General features: G+C 32.9%; 1 protein-coding gene across 3 annotated transcripts in view; it reads left to right on the top strand.

Moving 5' to 3' along the window:
• The window catches only part of Yme1l1 (YME1 like 1 ATPase), a 46,803-nt gene that overhangs the window by 14,342 nt on the left and 13,728 nt on the right, over positions 1 to 18,733 (top strand). For 2 of the 3 annotated variants that reach the window (XM_015495210.2, XM_048812670.1), the window contains exons 5-13: positions 4,153 to 4,262; positions 5,555 to 5,705; positions 6,543 to 6,626; positions 10,166 to 10,248; positions 13,814 to 13,904; positions 15,797 to 15,949; positions 16,500 to 16,632; positions 17,538 to 17,600; positions 18,458 to 18,570. In XM_015495210.2, coding sequence (XP_015350696.1) covers positions 4,153 to 4,262; positions 5,555 to 5,705; positions 6,543 to 6,626; positions 10,166 to 10,248; positions 13,814 to 13,904; positions 15,797 to 15,949; positions 16,500 to 16,632; positions 17,538 to 17,600; positions 18,458 to 18,570 — 981 coding nt within the window. The remainder of the gene's footprint in view (positions 1 to 4,152; positions 4,263 to 5,554; positions 5,706 to 6,542; positions 6,627 to 10,165; positions 10,249 to 13,813; positions 13,905 to 15,796; positions 15,950 to 16,499; positions 16,633 to 17,537; positions 17,601 to 18,457; positions 18,571 to 18,733) is intronic. The other variant, XM_048812671.1, reaches the window with a different exon arrangement.

The following is an 18,733-nucleotide window of genomic DNA, read 5'->3' as shown; positions in this document are numbered from 1 at the left end:
CCAAAAAAAAAAAAAAATCATCCTCTGTTTAATGCAGGAGACAGGGAAGACATAAAAATTGATCGTGCATTAGGGTATAAAATTAGATTTTTAGGTTGTAATTCAGAGATTAGTTTCTCTGATCTTCAGACAGAATGTAATAATAGGACTGCTAAATAATACTGAAATATTAATATTTTTAGAAGGTCTGATCTGTGACCGAAGGGAAATCAAATCTGAAATTATAGGCAGGAACCACTGAAAATCTGCATGTGAAAAACTTCTGGTTGAGGACAAAATGGTGTTAAGGGAATTGTATGTAATAGAAAACAAGAAAGATGTAAAATAAATTGAAAACAAATTAATGTGAAATAAAAATATGCATTAAAAAATAATATCAAGCTGAGTGCAGTGGCACACAATTGTAATCCCAGTGACTCAGGACGCTAAAGCAGGCCAGCCTCAGAAGTTTAGTGAGACCCTAAACAACCTAGCAAAACCCTGTCTTAAAATAAAAAATAAAAAGAGCTGGAAATGTAGCTCAGTGGTTAAGTGTACCTGAGTTCAATTCCTGATATGAAAATAATAAAAATAGTGAGAGAGGTTTTTTTGTTTGCTTGCTTTTGTTTTTTTTTTTTTGGCAGACACAACATCTTTGTTTGTATGTGGTGCTGAGGATCGAACCCGGGCCGCATGCATGCCAGGCGAGCGGGCTACTGCTTGAGCCACATCCCCAGCCCACTTTTGGTTTTTTTTTGCATTACTGGGGACAGAACCCAGTGGTACTCTGCCACTGAGCTACATCCACAACCTTTTAATTTTTTATTTGAGACAGGGTATTGCTAAGTTACCCAGGCTAGCTTTGAAGTTGCAGTACTCTTGCTTCAGCCTCCATAGTCACTGCTATTTTAGCTGTGTGCTATGGTATCCAGATAAGAAATAGTTTTATTTAATTAAACCAGAAACATGTTTAATTTGGAGAAACGAACAAAATAAAATAACAAATAAGAATAACAAAATATAAACAGTGTCAGAAATAAAAATGAGAACTGCCAAAAATATGGTGAAGTTTTTTAAATTACAAGATGGCATGTATAATTTTATTTTATAAAATGATAAAACTGACAATTCTGTAAGCTAGATAGCAAAATTAACCCAAGAAGAAAATAAAAGCCATGCTGTTTGAAATATAGTATTTAAAAACATAATCTCTTTACCCCAAGGGCATCAGACTCAGATGGTTTTATGGCTCTATTCTTTCTCCAGAATCATAAGTTTCCTGTTACCCAAAGTTTTATTTTAAACGAAGTCAGTTCTCCAGGATTTGTAGTCTAAACATACACTGTCATGGTATTATTGAGGAAACTCAGTATCATCAGTATTGATCACTGTATTCTTACTTACAAATGGAATTGGATGGATGTGGCATGATGGTGCAGGTCAGGAGGGTTAGGTGGAAGAGCACTTGAGCCTGTAAATTGAAGACCAACATGGGTAATATAGGAGATCTCATCCCCCCTGAAAGAGGATGAAATAGACCTTCTTATTTATTCTGTGAGAGTATTATTATCAAAGCTGGTCAACATTAGCGCAAAATAGGAATACAGTAGATCAGCTTCTTCTTATTCAAATATTATAGAAATCCTAAATAAACTCTGAAGAAAACAAGCCTAGAAATGCACTAAAAATATTTTATCATAATTAAGGAATATAAGAATAATGTAACATTAATAAGTCTGCTAATTCATCATGTTGACTGGAGAAGAAAAACAGTATTATTTCAGTGTATGATGTAAAGGCATGTGATCTGTTTTAAAAGTTATGTTTTCTAAGAACTCTTAGAAAATTAGAACTTTAAGGGGACTTTTAAAATTTCTTAAAACATTATTATGTTACCATCACGAGAAACAAAATATCTAGTACCCTGTTTTTTGTTTTTTCATAGCATTAATTTGGAATTTTGGAACAGTATGATTGAAAAGAAAAAGAAATGAGTCATACACAAACAGGCAAAGTTATAATTTGCAAGTGATATGATTATTTACCAGAAAATTCAAGAGAATCAACCAAAAAGCAGTTCAAGTCGTGAGTTTGTTTTGGTAGCATATAAGATAAATAAATCAACAGCTTTCTTAACATTTTAGTGGTAGGTTTTAGTTACAATTTTTTCTAAATCCATTCAATGTTTTATCCTTATAAGAAATATGCACCAGTTACATACATACTCATACGTACGTATGTGAAGTATTACTGAAAGAAATAAAAGAGCTGAGTGGAGTAATAGGGAAGTGCCACAGTCCTGTTTGAAAGGTCTTTGTATTTTAACAATAACCATGTATGTCCAAATTTATAAATTTAGTTATTTTTCTGATCAAAATTCTTAAGACTTGTTTTGGAAGTTGAGAAGTTAGTTTTAAACTTTATTTGTACTGACTAAGAACTGGTTGGAAAACAATACAAATAAGGGGGATTTATCCTATATAAATACACCAAAATATGTGTTTTAATAATGTGTATCAATAGTATATAGCATCTCAAATAATTGTCAAACTACAGAATTTAAACTGGTACTGGCATAAGTTAGTAAAACAAAATTAAGACTTTCAAGTCAATGAACAAATGACTGATTATCAATAAATGTTATTTGGCTAATTGGTTATCCATTTTTGACAAAAGAGAATCAAGTTCTTGTTTTTACATTATACCAAAAATAAGTTTCAAATACTTTAAAGGTCTGAAAATAAAATGTAAAACTGAAAGTCTTCAAAATAAGCAGACTGTCTAAAAATCTTAGTTTTGGTGGGTGTAGCTCCAACAATGTTCAAGCCCTGGTTTCAATCCCTACTTGTACAAAAATAAATGAGGAATGAATGAATAAACAAAATAAAAATCTTAATTTGGGGAAGGAACTAATCAAAACAAAATGCAGAAACACTACAGATGAAAGAGTGTGGCTATTATTAATATTACCGTATTATATAATTGAATAATATATAATTGACAAGGACATTAGAACGTCTTTATATATGTGTGTATATATAGATAAAAATGGAGATATTATGGATAGTAATCATTGGTTTTATATGTATCATGTATTTTACAAAGTAATAAGAATGGAAAATGTGCAAAGGACATGAATGGTCAATTAAGAAAAAAGGTAAAAATGTAGAAATCTTTTCAAAATTCATCGTCATTTGTAATCTAGAAAATGCAAAGTAAAACAAGATATAGAGTTTGTTTTGCCTATCAGATTTGTATGGATTAAAATATTTATATTATCTAGAGTTGGCAAGAGTATGGAGAAAAGAACACTCATTCATTGTTGGTCACAAAAATTGACAACAGCCTTCTTAGAAGGCAGTTTCTTAGTGTCAAATAAAATATAAACTTCACAGTTTCACTTTTAGGAATTTGGCCTACATGTTTTGAAGGATATACATTCAAGAATGTTCACTGCAGTATCATTTCTAGCAATTAAAATAGGGGGCTGAAGCTATAGTTCAATGGTATTGTGTTCAGTCCTCAGCACCAAAGTAAAAACAACCAAAACCAAAAAATGAATATGTAAATAAGTTCTATAGTTGGGATATTAGTTGAATAAATTGCTGTACTCTGATAAATTTATAACCAGCTATTAAACTGAATACAATATCTGTCCTATTCTGATATATATCCATGATATGTTATTGGATAAAAGAAGATAATTGTATAAAGTTATGTTCTGTTTCTAGAATAATTTTTATAGGAAGTGCATGTGTGTGCGTGCATAGAAGAGTAGTCATGAAATTGTTAATTGTGGTTATTTTGAGGAAGTGGGATTAAGGTTTGAGGAATTAGGAGTCACTGGCTTTTATTTGATACTCTTTCAATCTACTTTAGTGACTTGGATATTTTGGGTGTCACAATTTATCAGTTATGGTCCTGTTTTCTAAATTATTTTGTAAGATTTTCTTTCTGTTTTCTTCCCATCAAAATGAAATAAAGCATTTAAATAAAGTTCTTTTGAAAACATGATGGTAGAAGTAATAATGTAAAGCAAGTTGAAGTGTCAGGCAAAAGAACTGTGTCAAAAACTTAAGATTAGGATGTGCAGGTATAGTGTCAAGACTTTAGAATCAGGCATTTTTCTTTCCTTTTAACAATTTACAAAGCAAATGGTACTGTTTTGTTCAGTTTTCATACAGTCTCGGGGTTTTAAAACTTTGAAATCAAGGACCAGACGTCTACAGTCCACCTCTGAAAGATTAGCAGAGACACAGAATATAGCACCATCATTCGTGAAGGTAATTAGATGTTCCAGAAAGCAATAATTTTTCAAATTATTTAACCAATGAGGATCTTTAGTATTTAATTTTTGGGTTGGCTGGTGGGTTTTTTTTTTTCCCCTTCTTTCTACTGATGATAAGGAATTAATGTGTATTCATTATACCTGGTGCCGGTGCTCTCCTGGACAGCAGACTTATTTTTACTTGTTAATTAGATCTCTTATGCTGATTTTTTTTTCACCTCTACCAATTTATATCTGCTGATATATGAATGAGTAGCATCCACCCAAGCTACCAATCTGGTAATCAATCTAGATTTATCTGTCTTTCCTTACCTCTCATATCTATTAATCACTAAGTCCTATGGATCCAATCTCCTAAATATTTCTGAATCCTTTATTTTCATCCCCAGTTCTAAAGCCAGACAATAGGCAATAACAATTTCTTGCATAGCTTACTCTAATATAAACACTTAGTCTCTTTGTCTTCAGTCTTGCCTTATTGTCACTCACTCATTTTTCTAAAATGATTACCTAATTGATTACTCTGCTTTCTTATCCAACTCAGTCTGGTATATAGGGCATGTCATGGCCTCTACTGACTATTATTCTGTTTTCATCTTTTAATATGCCACATACTTTGGTCCCTATCCTTTCCTCTTGATATTTTAACTCTTGTCAGATTACTAACAGTTCTTGAGCACTATTCAGTGCCCTTATTAGATTATTCATGGTGTTTGTGTTTGCTTTCTATATGTGATTTTGATGTCCCATTCTCTAATAAGGCCTTTCCTGTCTTGCATAGATAACAGGTATTTTATTACCATACCCAATTTTTCCAACATAGTATCAAAATTATTTCAAAAATATACTTCTTTCTCCAAGAGCCTGAAAACTGTTAGATCTGTGATTTATTTTCAGAACTTACACAAGGCCTGTTATCTGGAAGTTATGCAGTAGTATTTAGTAAGTCAATGACATTTTCCTTTAGCAGAGATAAAGCAGTGTGAACATCAGCCATTAAAACCCTAAGATAACGTGATCTTTTAACTGTTTTCACTATATAAAAGTATTCTATCTAGAGTGTCGTCAGTTTCTTTAGAGTATTAATTAATTGATGAAGGTGCAGAATGTAATGTTAATATCCTGGTCATTGATTAAGTAATTCATTGTTGAATCTTATACTGTTTTTTCACATTGGCAATACAATTTCTAGGTTTTACTGAAATTTTGTGTGGATAGTTACAGTATTTCTGGAGGATTATTACTATCTATGCAGGCAGTCAATACTGTTGTATTTTATATATTTAGGGGTTTCTTTTGAGGGACAGAGGATCAGATGTTGAGAGTTTGGACAAACTCATGAAAACTAAAAACATACCTGAAGCTCATCAAGATGCATTTAAAACTGGTTTTGCGGAGGGTTTTCTGAAAGCGCAAGCATTAACACAAAAAACAAATGGTAAGTTGATTTTTGAAGAATAACTGAAAGGATGTTATAGTCCCAAATTTATAAGTACCACATGCTAACCAGTTGTGCCATTGGAGATCCTGTAGTCCTAAATTTAAGTTATTAGTGACATCTTTACATTGGTTATGTTCTCCTATATTTATAACTTAAGCTATGTGGACATGGAATTACCTTTGGCAGTTTTATTTTCTCAAGAGAAAAACGAAAGTCAAGGATAGAAGCATAGTTAGCTTCATGAAGTTTTTTGGGAACAGGAACATAAAGGAAATCATGGCAGGTGTGTAAAAACATACTAGATTCCAAAGTTGCATGTGATCAAATGTGATTATTTATAATAACCTAAGGGCTTCCGTGGTTGCACAGCCTATAATCCCAGTGACTTGGGAGGCTGAGATAGGAAGAATGCAAGTTCAACCCTAACCTCAGCAACTTTGTGAGACACTGTCTCAAATTAAAAAATAAAAAGGACTGGGAATGTAGCTCAGTGATAAACTGATCCTGGGTTAAATTCCCAATACAAAAAAAAAAAATTAAATTAAAAAAAATTTTAATATTTGCTGTTTTATGGGAGTGGATTGGGTGGATGAGGTACTAGAGTTTGAGCTCAGGGCCACTTTACCACTAGATACATCCCCAGCCCTTTTTATTATATTTTTTAGAGGGTCTAAGTTGCTAAGGCTGGCCTTGAACTTTCAATACCCCTGCCTCAGCCTCCAGAGCTCTGGGGTTATAGTCATATACCACCACACCCTGCGAATATTTGCATTTCACTGAGCTGTCATATCTTATTGTAACCATTTGATTTAAGACTTTTTCTTTCTCTCCTAGATTCCCTAAGGCGAACTCGTCTGATTCTCTTTGTTCTGTTACTGTTTGGCATTTATGGACTTTTAAAGAACCCATTTTTATCTGGTAAAGGCTCTTTGATTTATCATACTTGTTATTTTTTAAAAATTTCTTTTATTAAATACCTGTTTCCTTTTTATGGCTACTTAAGTATTAGAGAAAATATTCAAGTTAATGGATTTGCTAGGTAGATCTATATTAGTCCATTTTCTGCTGCTATAATTAAACACCTGATACTGGGTACTTCATAATAAAAAGGTTTATTTAGCTCACATTGTAGAGATTTCATGGCTTCTACTAGCTTTGGTGAGGGACCTTCTGGTGGATTGTATCACACTGGAGGGAGTGTGTGTAAAGGGGAGAGATCATGTGGTGAAACAGGAAGCTAGGGCCCTGGAATCCAGTGGCATTTCACCACTGAGCTACATCTCTAAGCCCTTTTTGTTTTTTATTTCAAGACAGGTTCTGGCTATTTGGCCTTCTTTAAGTTGCTGAGACTGGCCTTGAACTTGTGATCCTCCTGTCTCAGCCTCCCCAGTTGCTGGGATTACCGGTGTGTATTAGTGTGCCTGGCTTGTTCTTTTATATTCATCCTCTTGTGAGAACTAAGATCCCACAAGAATTACGAATTACTTAATCCCTTGTCATGACAGCATTTCCAATGACCTCTAATTATGCTCTATCTCTGAAAGGCTCAGCACTCCCAGTCTAAGGACCAGATTCCCAATACATGAACACCTGGGGGATAAACTCAAGTTATACTCAAATTGCAGCAAAGCCTTTCATTCTTAGTAGTGGTTAGTTTACCAAAATTTTAGAAAATGATACCTGTCTAGTGATCAAATTTTAAAATTATGAAGAATTTTTGCAGTAATAAAAAGAAATTAGTCTATTTTTAAGGTAAATTAATAAATTGAATTTTTTCTTAAAATAACTACAAATGAGCCGAGTAGTTTTCAGTTTGTTGGTCTAGAATGAAGTATTATTAGGCTTAAGTGGTTTTATTAGTTTTTCAGTTACTATTCATTTTTTCCCTATTCTTTACTCTATGATAAAGTATCTAATATCCTTAATAAACACTATACTAGTGCAACTATTAGTGTGTTTTTTTATTAACTCAGCCCACTTGTATGTTCTTGATGTGTTAAGCATTTCTTCTTAACCCTTTATTTTTGCCTACTCAATTTTTGCTTTTAAATTTCACTCTATCTTCTTATTTTTCTCTTCTTTCCCTTTCTCTCTCTCTCTCTCTCTTTTTTTTTTTTTTTTGAGGGGGTTGGGGTGCAGTGCTATGGATTGAACCCAGGGTCTCATGTATGTGAGGCAGGCACTCACTCTACCACTAAGCTACTTCCCCAGCCCCTTTTCTTTTCTGTAATTTTTTTGGGGGGATGTGGAGCTTTAAAATAATACATAAATTTTGTAGTACAATTAGTGACATAAGGCACTTGTGTGTGGGAAGTGAGTGGTCTGGGAAGGAACAGTGTTTAATAGGGTTCCAGAAGGGCCGACAAAGCATATAATTGTGATCTTGGGTTTTCTAATATCCAGTGCCTCACAAAAAACATGTCTCCTTAATGTGCATCATTTGGTCCTTGAACATGGTCTAGAAATCCAGAAGACCAAGTTTCTGCTCCCCACAATTACAATACCATATGCCATTTAAAATGCACAAATGGTGATACCAGAGAAGAGAGGCAGAGTTCTTTGGTTGACGAGGTTCTGGGAGATTGTGAGAACTCATGATTCTTGCTTTAACTACTTGTTGATACTTTGTGCCCAAGAAATGTTAACATGACATCCTTGTTTTTGGTCTTCATGATAATTGATCTGGAAATTAGGTATATTTTAGGTGATTTTTTTTCCACTGGTTTGCATTTAACTTTTGTCAGTGGCTTTTGGATATCTTAATTTTCTGTGTTCCCGTCTGTAAATGCTATAGAAGTATCAGTGAAATTACTTTGGGGTTTGATAAAGTGTTTTTTATTTATTTTTTGGACTCCTGAGGAAATTAGAGATAACTGTTTACTCCTTTATAACTGCTCTAGTTTGGAAATTTTAACAAAGAAGGAAACTGTCACGTTCCTCATGACTAAAACATTCAGAGTTACTCTAGGGGAACTGGGCTGCATGAAATAATCACACAAGAGACAGAGATACCTTTCTCTTGGGGTCCTATGACAGCTCCTCTGACCCTAAGGGTCCGCAGAAAGCAAGAGAAAGCACATGCTGAACCCTTTTATTGAGGAGAAGCTATTCAAATGAGGCATGGGGTCAGGTTTCAGAGGGTTGAGTCTAGCTTCTTGATATGGTTAACTGACATCTAGGAGGCCACACCCAAAGGCAGAGCAAGAGAAGGGGACATGGAACATTCTATCCCAAACAGGACAGAGGGGTAGTATAACAAAGGAATAGGTGAATGTAGCTCAATCCATGGGCAACACGCCCACGTCTAAAGACTTGCCTCAAACTTCCAGGACCAGGGCAATGTCCAGGTCGTTATGAGATGTAGTGACGGTCAGAGCCTCTCCGCTCCAGGATGGAAGATGCGAGTCATTCAGAGTGGCTCCCCACAGGAAACATTTAAGAAAGCCTTATAATAGTTTTCTAGAGTTGTCAAGTATTTTACTCTTTCCTTTATTTTTTCAGAGTTATGGATGGAACCCATGGCCTCATTCATGCCAGGCAAGCGCTCTACCACTGAGCTGTGGTCACAGTCCTTTTTTTAAAATTTGATTTTGAGATAGGGTCTCACTAAGTTGTCCAGATTGGCCTTGAACTTGGTATGTTCCTGCCTCAGCCTCTCAAGTAGCTAGGATTATAGGCATGAGCACTAAGCCCAGCCAGACCTTCCCAGACATCCCTGAAGGATGTCATTAGTGAAGAATAATATTTGAAAGATGAAATAATGTTTAAAAATGATTTTTAAAAAATTAGTGTTTCAATTTTATGCTATATTTAAGGCAATGTGTTTCAAAGTGTACATCTGTGACAAGTTGTATCAGACTAACTGAGGAAGTATGTTAAAATGCAAACTCTTGTGGACTTGGTGGTGCATGCCTGTAATCTCATCCACTTGGGATACTGAGAGGGATCGAGGTAGGACCTCAAGTTCAAAGCCAGCCTGGGCAATTTAATGACACCCTGTCTCAAAATTTTAAAAAAAGTGTTGGAAATATATTTCAGTGGTAGAGAGCACTATGTGAGGCCAAAAAAAAACAAACAAAAGCAAACTCCTGGACAATTTCTAAAATGTAAACCATAAGAATGTTGCCTGGCTTAGGGACCTGCATTTTAACACATTTTTCTCAGGTGAATTCTCATTCACATTGATGTTTGATAACCATTGATGAAGAAGAGGCAAAAAATCACTCTTGTTTTTAACTAGAAGGTAAAAACATGTCTCCTCGATTGCATCATTTGGTCCTTGAACATGGTCTAGAAATCCAGAAGACCAAGTTCCTGCTCCTCACTTTGACTTAATGTATACAATCTTCAGTCTCAAAAATTTTTCTAGGTTTTTGCTTTATTATTGCATTTATAAACTAAGGTAGTTGGAATATAATTAATCTGTCAAATATGAACACGTATTTTCTTTCCTTTAGTCCGCTTCCGAACAACTACAGGGCTTGATTCTGCAGTAGATCCTGTCCAGATGAAAAATGTCACCTTTGAACATGTTAAAGGAGTAAGTTTTCTTTGCCTTTTTTATACATTACCTAACTGATTCTATGTAAGGTCAACATTTGATTCTAAAAGTTGTTCTGGAGTAGGTAAAAATCATATCCAAAAATATTAGAAAATTTAATATTCTAGAGTAAATTATAGTACCAGAAAATAATCTTGTTTCATCATAGGGCTTATGTTGATTTGTAAAGAAGCACCATGGTGTAGTGAAATTTATGTGAATTTGAAGTTAAAAAGAATAAGGTTTCAAATTTATTTTATACTTACTGGCCATGTGCCTTGAACAAATTACTTTAGATTATCAAAGATAAAAAATGTGCTTGGTTTATAGTTGTCAGTCAATAAATGATACTTCACCTGTTTTCATTGATCTTTGCAGTTCTGGTATCTAAGACATTAGTGTATATTTCTTTTGTAAAAAGAATGTGTTAATGGTAGTTTATTGTAGATGGATTAACAAATTTTTTAAAAATATTTTTTTAGTTGTCAATGGATCTTTCTTTATTTCTGTGCGGTGCTGAGAATGAACCCAGTGCCTCATACATGCTAGGCAAGCGCTATACCACTGAGCCACCATCCCAGCCCTGTTTAAAAGTAGGAATTGGAGAATGATATAGTATATAAGAAGAGCAAGATCCATCTGATAAAGGTTATATATAACTCAATAAGATATACAACTGAAAAAAGGAGACAAAAGATTTGGATAGGCATTTCTCAAAGATATTAAAATGTCCAATAAGCACAGGAGAAGATGCTCAACATCATTAGTTACTAGGGAGATATATTTCTCATATTCACTAGAATGGTGTAATCAAAATGGTAGAATCTTAAGCACTATAAAATATGTGGAGGTTTAGAATCTCATTGTCAGCAAATACTGCTAATTTGAGTTCTTCTTTTCCTATCCATATCCCTTTAATTTTTTTTATCTGTCTAATTGCTCTGGCCATTGTTTCAGGAACTATGTTAAATAAAAGTGGCAAAAGAGGGCATCCTTGTCTTATTCCAGATTTTAGAGGGAACGCTTTCAATTTTTCTCCATTTAGAAAATGATGTTGGCCTGGGGCTTAGCATAGATAGCTTTTATTACGTTGAGATATGTTCCTGTTATTCCTAGTTTTTCTAGTGTTTTGAACAAGTATAGGTGCTGTATTTTGTCAGATGCTTTGGGGGCATGGTGAAATGAAATGGACATCATTACCCTAAGTACATGTGTGAAGACACGAATGGTGTAAATATACTTTATATACAGTCATAGATATGAAAATTTATGCTCTATATTTGTAATATAAATTGTAATGCATTCTGATGTCATATAAAACAAATTAGAATAAAAATAAATTAATTAAAAAAAAGATGTGGAGGAACTGTAACCCTCATACATTGCTGGCTAAAAAATAAAAATATATAGTCACTTTGAAAAAAATATGCTAGTTTCTTTAAAAGTTAATCACAAACTGGAGTGATAGAATTTCTATAATAACAGAGGAAACAACTCTGTGAAATACTATTAATGGGTGAAGTGAGAATTGATTGTTTATTTTAGCAATGGGCAGGTCATTGGTGTAACTGACAAAGAACGATTTCAAATTCACATTTCTTCTGGGCCTAGGACTTTGGGTTTTATTGTTTGGTACTGGTGATTGAATCTGAGGGTGCTTTACCACTGAGCTCAGTCCTTTTTATTTCTTATTTTGAGACAGGGTCTCCCTAGGTTGTTGAGTGTCTCCCTAGGTTGTTGAGCTAACCTGGAACTTGAGATTCTCCTGCTTCAGTCTCAAGAGTCACTAGGATTACAAGCATGCATCAGTGTACCTGTCTAGAGATTTGTTTTATTCCATTAAAATTTTACTAAAATCTTAATGAATTTTACTAGAATAACTTTCAAAGATCATTCCAAACCTAACAGAATAAAACAAAAAACTTGATGACTCTTGAGCAATTATTTTATGGGAAATTTCCTAGAAATAGAAAATGGTTATGGCCTGAAAATTTTTTATTTTCAGATTGCTATTTGACCTAAGGATATGTTTATATTTCAGTAGGCTTCTTTCCAGGTAGTTCTTTTTGTTAATTTTATTTTTAATGCTTTTCTTAGTGCATCATTTTTATACATAATAATGGGGTTTATTTTGAAATAATTATATATATGTGTGGAATATAATTTCAGTCCCCAGTAGTTTCTCTTTCCCTCCTCTCTTTTCTCCCTCCTGTTCTGCTTCCTCTGTGCTGGTATTCCTTCCACTTATTTATTTATTGTTTGTTTGTTTATTTATTCATTCAGAGATAGGGTCTCATTAAGTTGCTTTGGGATTATCAAGAATACAAATAATAATAAATACTGGCAAGGATGAGGGAGAAATACTCCTGTCTTAGCTTCCCGAGCCACTGGGATTACACGCGTGTGCCACTGAGCCTAGCTTATTTATTGTTATATTTTAAATTGGTACTTTAAAGATATACATAAAGGTAGAATTCATCATTTATGTACATAGCATAATTTGGTCGGTTGCATTCTGAAGTTCCTCCCTTTTCCCATTCCTCCTCCCTCCCACTCTATCATTCCACTGATCTCCCTTCGAGTTTTATGGCATTTCTCCCTCACCATCACCTTTTTTCCCTAGCTTCTGCCCATGAGAGAAAACATTTGACCCTTCACTTTCTGAGTCTGGCTTATTTCATTTAGCATTGTGTTTTCTATTTCCATCCATATAACTGCAAATGCCATAATTTCATCCTGTTTTATGAGTGAGTAAAACTATATTGTGTATATATGCCACATTTCTTAATCTATCTGTTGATGGCCATCTGGACTAATTCCATAATTTGGCTATTGTGAGTTGTGCTGCTATAAACCTTGATGTGGCTGTATTAGTAGGGTATGCTTTTCAGTTCTTTTGGATAAGTATCAAGGAGTGGGATAGCTGGGTCACTGGGTAGTTCTATTCCCAGTCTTTTGAGAAATCTCCATACTTCTTCCCAGAGTGGTTATACTAACTTGCAGTCCCACCAACAGTGTTTGAATGTACCTTTTCCCCCTCATCCTTGCCAGTATTTATTATTATTTGTATTCTTGATAATTGCCATTCTAACTAGAGTGAGATGAAATCTTACTGTAGTTTTGATTTTCATTTCCCTGATTGCTAAATAGATGTTGAAATTTTTCATATATTTGTTGACCATTTATATTTCTTCTTTTGAAAAATGTCTTTTTAGTTATTTTGCCCATTTATTGATTATTTGGTTTTTTGAGTTCTCTGAATGGTAGTTTTCTTTTAACCCTGCCAGTGTACTTGACTTATTTTTTCTCACTGAGAAGAATGTAAGAAGTTCAATGGTTTTGTTGGCATAAAGAAGAAACTTTGCATAATTAGAAAGTAGGGTAAGGAGAAAGTCATTTGTATATGTGTTTGGGGGTACTTTTGCACACATTTTTCAGAGAAACAAGAGAAGGCCAAGTTAATTGCATATCCAAATTAAATTTATGATTTTTAAAGACATGGCCTTAATAATCTAAGCAAATCTAACCATTACTTAAAATTATTTGACAAACTATGTAACTTTAGGTGGAGGAAGCTAAACAAGAATTACAAGAAGTTGTTGAATTCTTGAAAAATCCACAAAAATTTACCGTGCTTGGAGGTAAACTTCCAAAAGGTAAGATATTTTCCCTTTGCCATTATTTGATGTCAAAAAATAATATATTACTAATTTTATCAGATTTTAACTGATAAAATTTAGTTCTTAATTGCTATTTTTTTTAAAAAAGTGTGTTTATTCAAAACAGTTCTATAACCTTTTTTTGAAATTTAAGATTTTAGTATAGTTTGTAGTATAGTTTGCAAAAACACTATAAAAGAATGTTTGCTCATACCCTTAATCCTTACTATTTTTTGGCATTTTGCTCACTTTGTCTCTTTACATACAAGTATTTTTTTAACCATTTAAGAAGAACTTGTAGACTTAGTGCTCCTTTACCTCTAAAAATCTGAGTATTTCCTAAGAATAGGATATTCTTTCGTATAATGAGTATATAATTATTAAGATCAGTAAATTTATCATGGATGCAAAACTTATCAAATTCACAGTCTAAACCCAAATTTCCACATTTTTTTCCCAGTAATATTTTGTAGTGTCTCCACTGCACATTTTCCAGTGTCAAGACTCAATCTAGGATCACATGTAGCATTTAGATATTTTCTTTAATATGACACGGTTCATTAGCATTTTTAGTCAGGGGTGGTAGGGGGAAGAAAGGAGGTCTTTCATGATCTTCACAGTTGTGAAGGAAAAATTACTGAGTATTTATAGAATGTTTATTTAACCATTAATATTGATTTGTTGTGAGAATATTTTCAAGAACCTTTGCTAAAAATTTAGGGTAAATTTAGGGAGTCAGTGCCACAACATCATAGAGTGAGTGATTGCTTAAAACCACTGAAAAAATTGCAGTCTTCCTTTTTCAAATCAAGGGATGTTTTATAAATTTATCCTCAGGTACAGATAAGATCTACAGAGATTAATGTAAGATTTAAATTATTTAGGTGTCACTAAAACATTAGTACTGGGATTTCTTAAAATATTTTTTTTAGTTATCGATAGACCTTTATTTTATTTTATTTATATGTGGTGCTGACAATTGAACCTAGTGCCTCACACATGTCAGGTAACCTCTCTACCACTGAGCCACAGTCCCAGCCACATGGGATATTCTTCAGGCTGTTTTGAGCTTTGCTTAAAAAAGATTTTTTTAATGTTAAGATGTAACGTTAATATAGCTTTTTATTGCCTTTTTCAAATTTAATCTTTGCATTTACAAAGTCAAATGCTAATCAGAGAATCCTTTTTTTTTCAATTTATTATGAAAAACTTATTTGTGTTATAAAAATTTTCAAGTATTAGGAAAAGCTTGAAATAGTAGTACAGTTAGCATATATGTTCTTTCTACCCAGACTCAACAGTTATTAATATTTTGTCGTATTTGTTTTCTGTGTGTGTGTACCTTGATCCCTGAACTTTTGAATTGAAGATCTAGATATTAGCTACCTTACCTTTCAATATTTTTGTATATGTTACCTGAGAACAAGGACAACATTCTAATTTATCCTAATCAAAGAAAATTAGTACTATTGCTTTAATGTCATTTATTCTCTAATCTTTTTTTTTTAAATTTTACTAAATGTTCCTATAATTTTTCTCTTATGTTTTTTATGGAAAAGCACCAATATTCATGCATTATATTTGGTTGTTTTTTTATTGTGAATTCAATCTTACTCATTTAATTATAATGGGTTTATATTCCTTTGCCTTTTGATTATTTTCCTGTCTTAATATTGATATATAAATAATCTCAAAAGGATAGAAAAAAATTAGTTGTAGAGATGATCCTGAAGTAAATCATTAACAGAGATAAATATTTTGCTGTTTGAAAATATTGGTCATTGGTGTGCCTTCAATCTCAAAATTATGTTAATTAATAATTATTTTATTCATTCATATCAAGGGGTTTAAATTTTTTTTTAATCATTCTTGTTTACTTTTTCTGTTAGGTATACTTTTAGTTGGACCCCCAGGCACTGGAAAGACACTTCTTGCCCGTGCTGTGGCAGGAGAAGCTGATGTTCCTTTTTATTATGCTTCTGGATCAGAATTTGATGAGATGTTTGTCGGTGTGGGAGCCAGCCGTATCAGAAATCTTTTTAGTATGTTTTGTTGATTCTTTTATATAGTACTAAATTTTGTTAATTTTAGGGGAAGGATGTTTCTTATCCTTTCTCTGCTAATTGCTTGTGATTGATAGTAAGCTGTAAAAGGCATTGTGGTATGCTGATTTCAGATAATGTAGGAGATAAAACAGAACTGTACCCTTTTTCTAAATAGTCTAAATCATAGTAAGAACTAACAGTAGTACTATCTGAAGTTAGAGGCTGTAGTAAAGCCCTTGGTTTGTTTTCATTTTATTCATCTGTCTGCAGTATGTAATCAAGAGTTATTAGCCTTAAATTTGACTATGTATTTGTACAATTTGGATGAATGAATAGCCAGTTGTTTTTATTTTATATTGTTTTCTTTGTCATTGTCCTCCTCCACCCTCAAAGTTATTGTTTTGGGTAAAATGTGACTTCTTTTGTGTATTCTCTTTCTCTCAATTTTTTGACCTTTGACAATCCTTATAGATTTTAATATTTATAAGGTTTTCTTTGAAAAATGTTCATTTCTTTGATCTTACTGGAATCTTTTCTGTTTTCTTAGGGGAAGCGAAAGCAAATGCTCCTTGTGTTATATTTATTGATGAATTAGATTCTGTTGGTGGAAAGAGAATTGAATCTCCCATGCATCCATATTCAAGGCAGACTATAAATCAACTGCTTGCTGAAATGGATGGGTAATGAAATTTTCCTTTGTGAAATTTGGTGATATATTTTTAAAATTATGTTTTAAAATTGTGTAGGATAACAGATATCTCCCAGCACTTGATATTATGTGGACTTGTTCTTAATTGTTCCCATAGAGCATTTGATAATATTCTACAGTATAAAGGATATTATACATATAAACAATAAAGTAGTCCCTCATCAAAGAAATCAGGGGCAGGTTTTTCTCTCTGTATTTGTATAGTTTTCATTACTGATTGGATATTTTGATAATATCAATTACTTTTAAATTTATGATATTGTATACCTTTTTAAAAATTTGTTGCATTGTTTTTATTATAGGAAAGCAATGATTCATGTTAAGACTAGTCTATTTCACAAAGTAAAGAAATGAGTTAAAAGTATAGCTCATTGATAGAGTGGTTTCCTAGCATGTGTGAGACCCTATATTCAATCCCTAGCACCATGCACACAAAAATTATTAAATAAAAAACAAATGGTACACTGGTTTTTACACAACTTATGACTAGCTTTTTTGTATATTTGAAGCTTAGATCGGTGTGTATAGTATAGAAATCAAGAAGTGATTGAAAGCTTTGAAAGAAGTATCTTAAATTCAATATGAGACATTTTTGGAACTAAATAGGAAGTCTAGGGGCAAATAATTTGAATTAGTATGCTTGAAAGTAATTGTTAAAAATTAGGCACCCAAGCTTTTCATACCAGGTCATGTTTTCCTAAGCAGAACAGAGACTATGAAATTATATGATCATATTTGATTGGTGTTTTATTATTAGTCTCTTTTCTTGGTTATTACTAAGATTAATTATAAACAGCTTTGTGCAGATCATTTTGCTCTTTGTGTGTTACACTTCGGTTTTTAGTGAAAAGATAATTTTTTTCTTTTCCTAAATAGTTTTAAACCCAATGAAGGAGTAATCATTATAGGAGCCACAAACTTTCCAGAGGCATTAGATAAGTAAGTATTAAAAGAAAATTTTTGTGAAGTACTGTTACATGTTACAACATAATTCTAAAATCAAAAGCATAGAAGATTACATTGTATGATTCCATATATTGGAAATGTTCAGAATAAGCAAATTCATAGAGACAAATTAGATTATGGGTTGCTAGAGCATTGTGAGAATGGGGTGACTGCCATTGGTTATGGGATTTCTTTTTGTGGGCATGAGAATATTCTAAAATTAGATTGAAGTGATGTTTGATTAATTTTTAATATATAATTAAAAACAACTAAATTATCCATTTACAAAGCTGTGAAAAGATTTCTTTTTTCTTACATATCACAAAAATTTTAAGTGCATAGCATTTTAAAAATAAAATTTGTTGTAATATTTAACTTTAAATTAAAATTACTACTAAAACTTCTAAATTTTATTTTGGAAATTATTTTTATTTTCATTTGATCAGAAGTTTGTCTTTGCCTAATACTCTAGTGTCACATTCTGTGTAGTGGTTGAGATGGTCTGTGGTTCTCATAAGAGTCTGCTATAGAATTATTTGTCCTTTGACCAACTTGCAATTGTTGTTTCTGAAGGTGTATACTACCTTAGCTGCAAACCACATGTATTTCTGAATGAACCTTTGTTCTCCATTATACTCTGTTTTTGTATGTTCTTGAGAATCTCACTATGTTGTCCAGGCTGGCCTTGAACTAAGAATATTCCTGGCCCAGCCTCTCAAGTAACTGGGATTATAGGCGTGTGCTGCCATGCCCAGCTACCGTCTGTTCATTGAGATTGTCACCTGATTCATGTTCTTAACATGCATTAGCATAATAAGCTTATTAATTTACCTTTTGCATTTTTCCTTTAGCGCCTTAATACGTCCTGGTCGCTTTGACATGCAAGTTACAGTTCCAAGGCCAGATGTAAAAGGTCGAACAGAAATTTTGAAATGGTATCTCAATAAAATAAAGTTTGATAAATGTAAGTCTAATTCTGTATTGCAAACATTATTATCATCTCCATAAGATGGTAATAGATCTACTCAACCTGTTTGTGATCCTTACTTGATAATGTCTTGAAAGATCAGTTCATTTTTCTATTCCCACTTATATATCCTTTTTTTTTATTAGTTGCTCAAGATAAT

The sequence above is a fragment of the Marmota marmota genome, unplaced genomic scaffold (genome assembly GCF_001458135.2).
Source record: "Marmota marmota marmota unplaced genomic scaffold, marMar, whole genome shotgun sequence".
NCBI lineage: Eukaryota > Metazoa > Chordata > Mammalia > Rodentia > Sciuridae > Marmota > Marmota marmota.
Note: the sequence above shows the minus strand (reverse complement) of the source record. Positions and strands in the feature narration are given on the sequence as shown.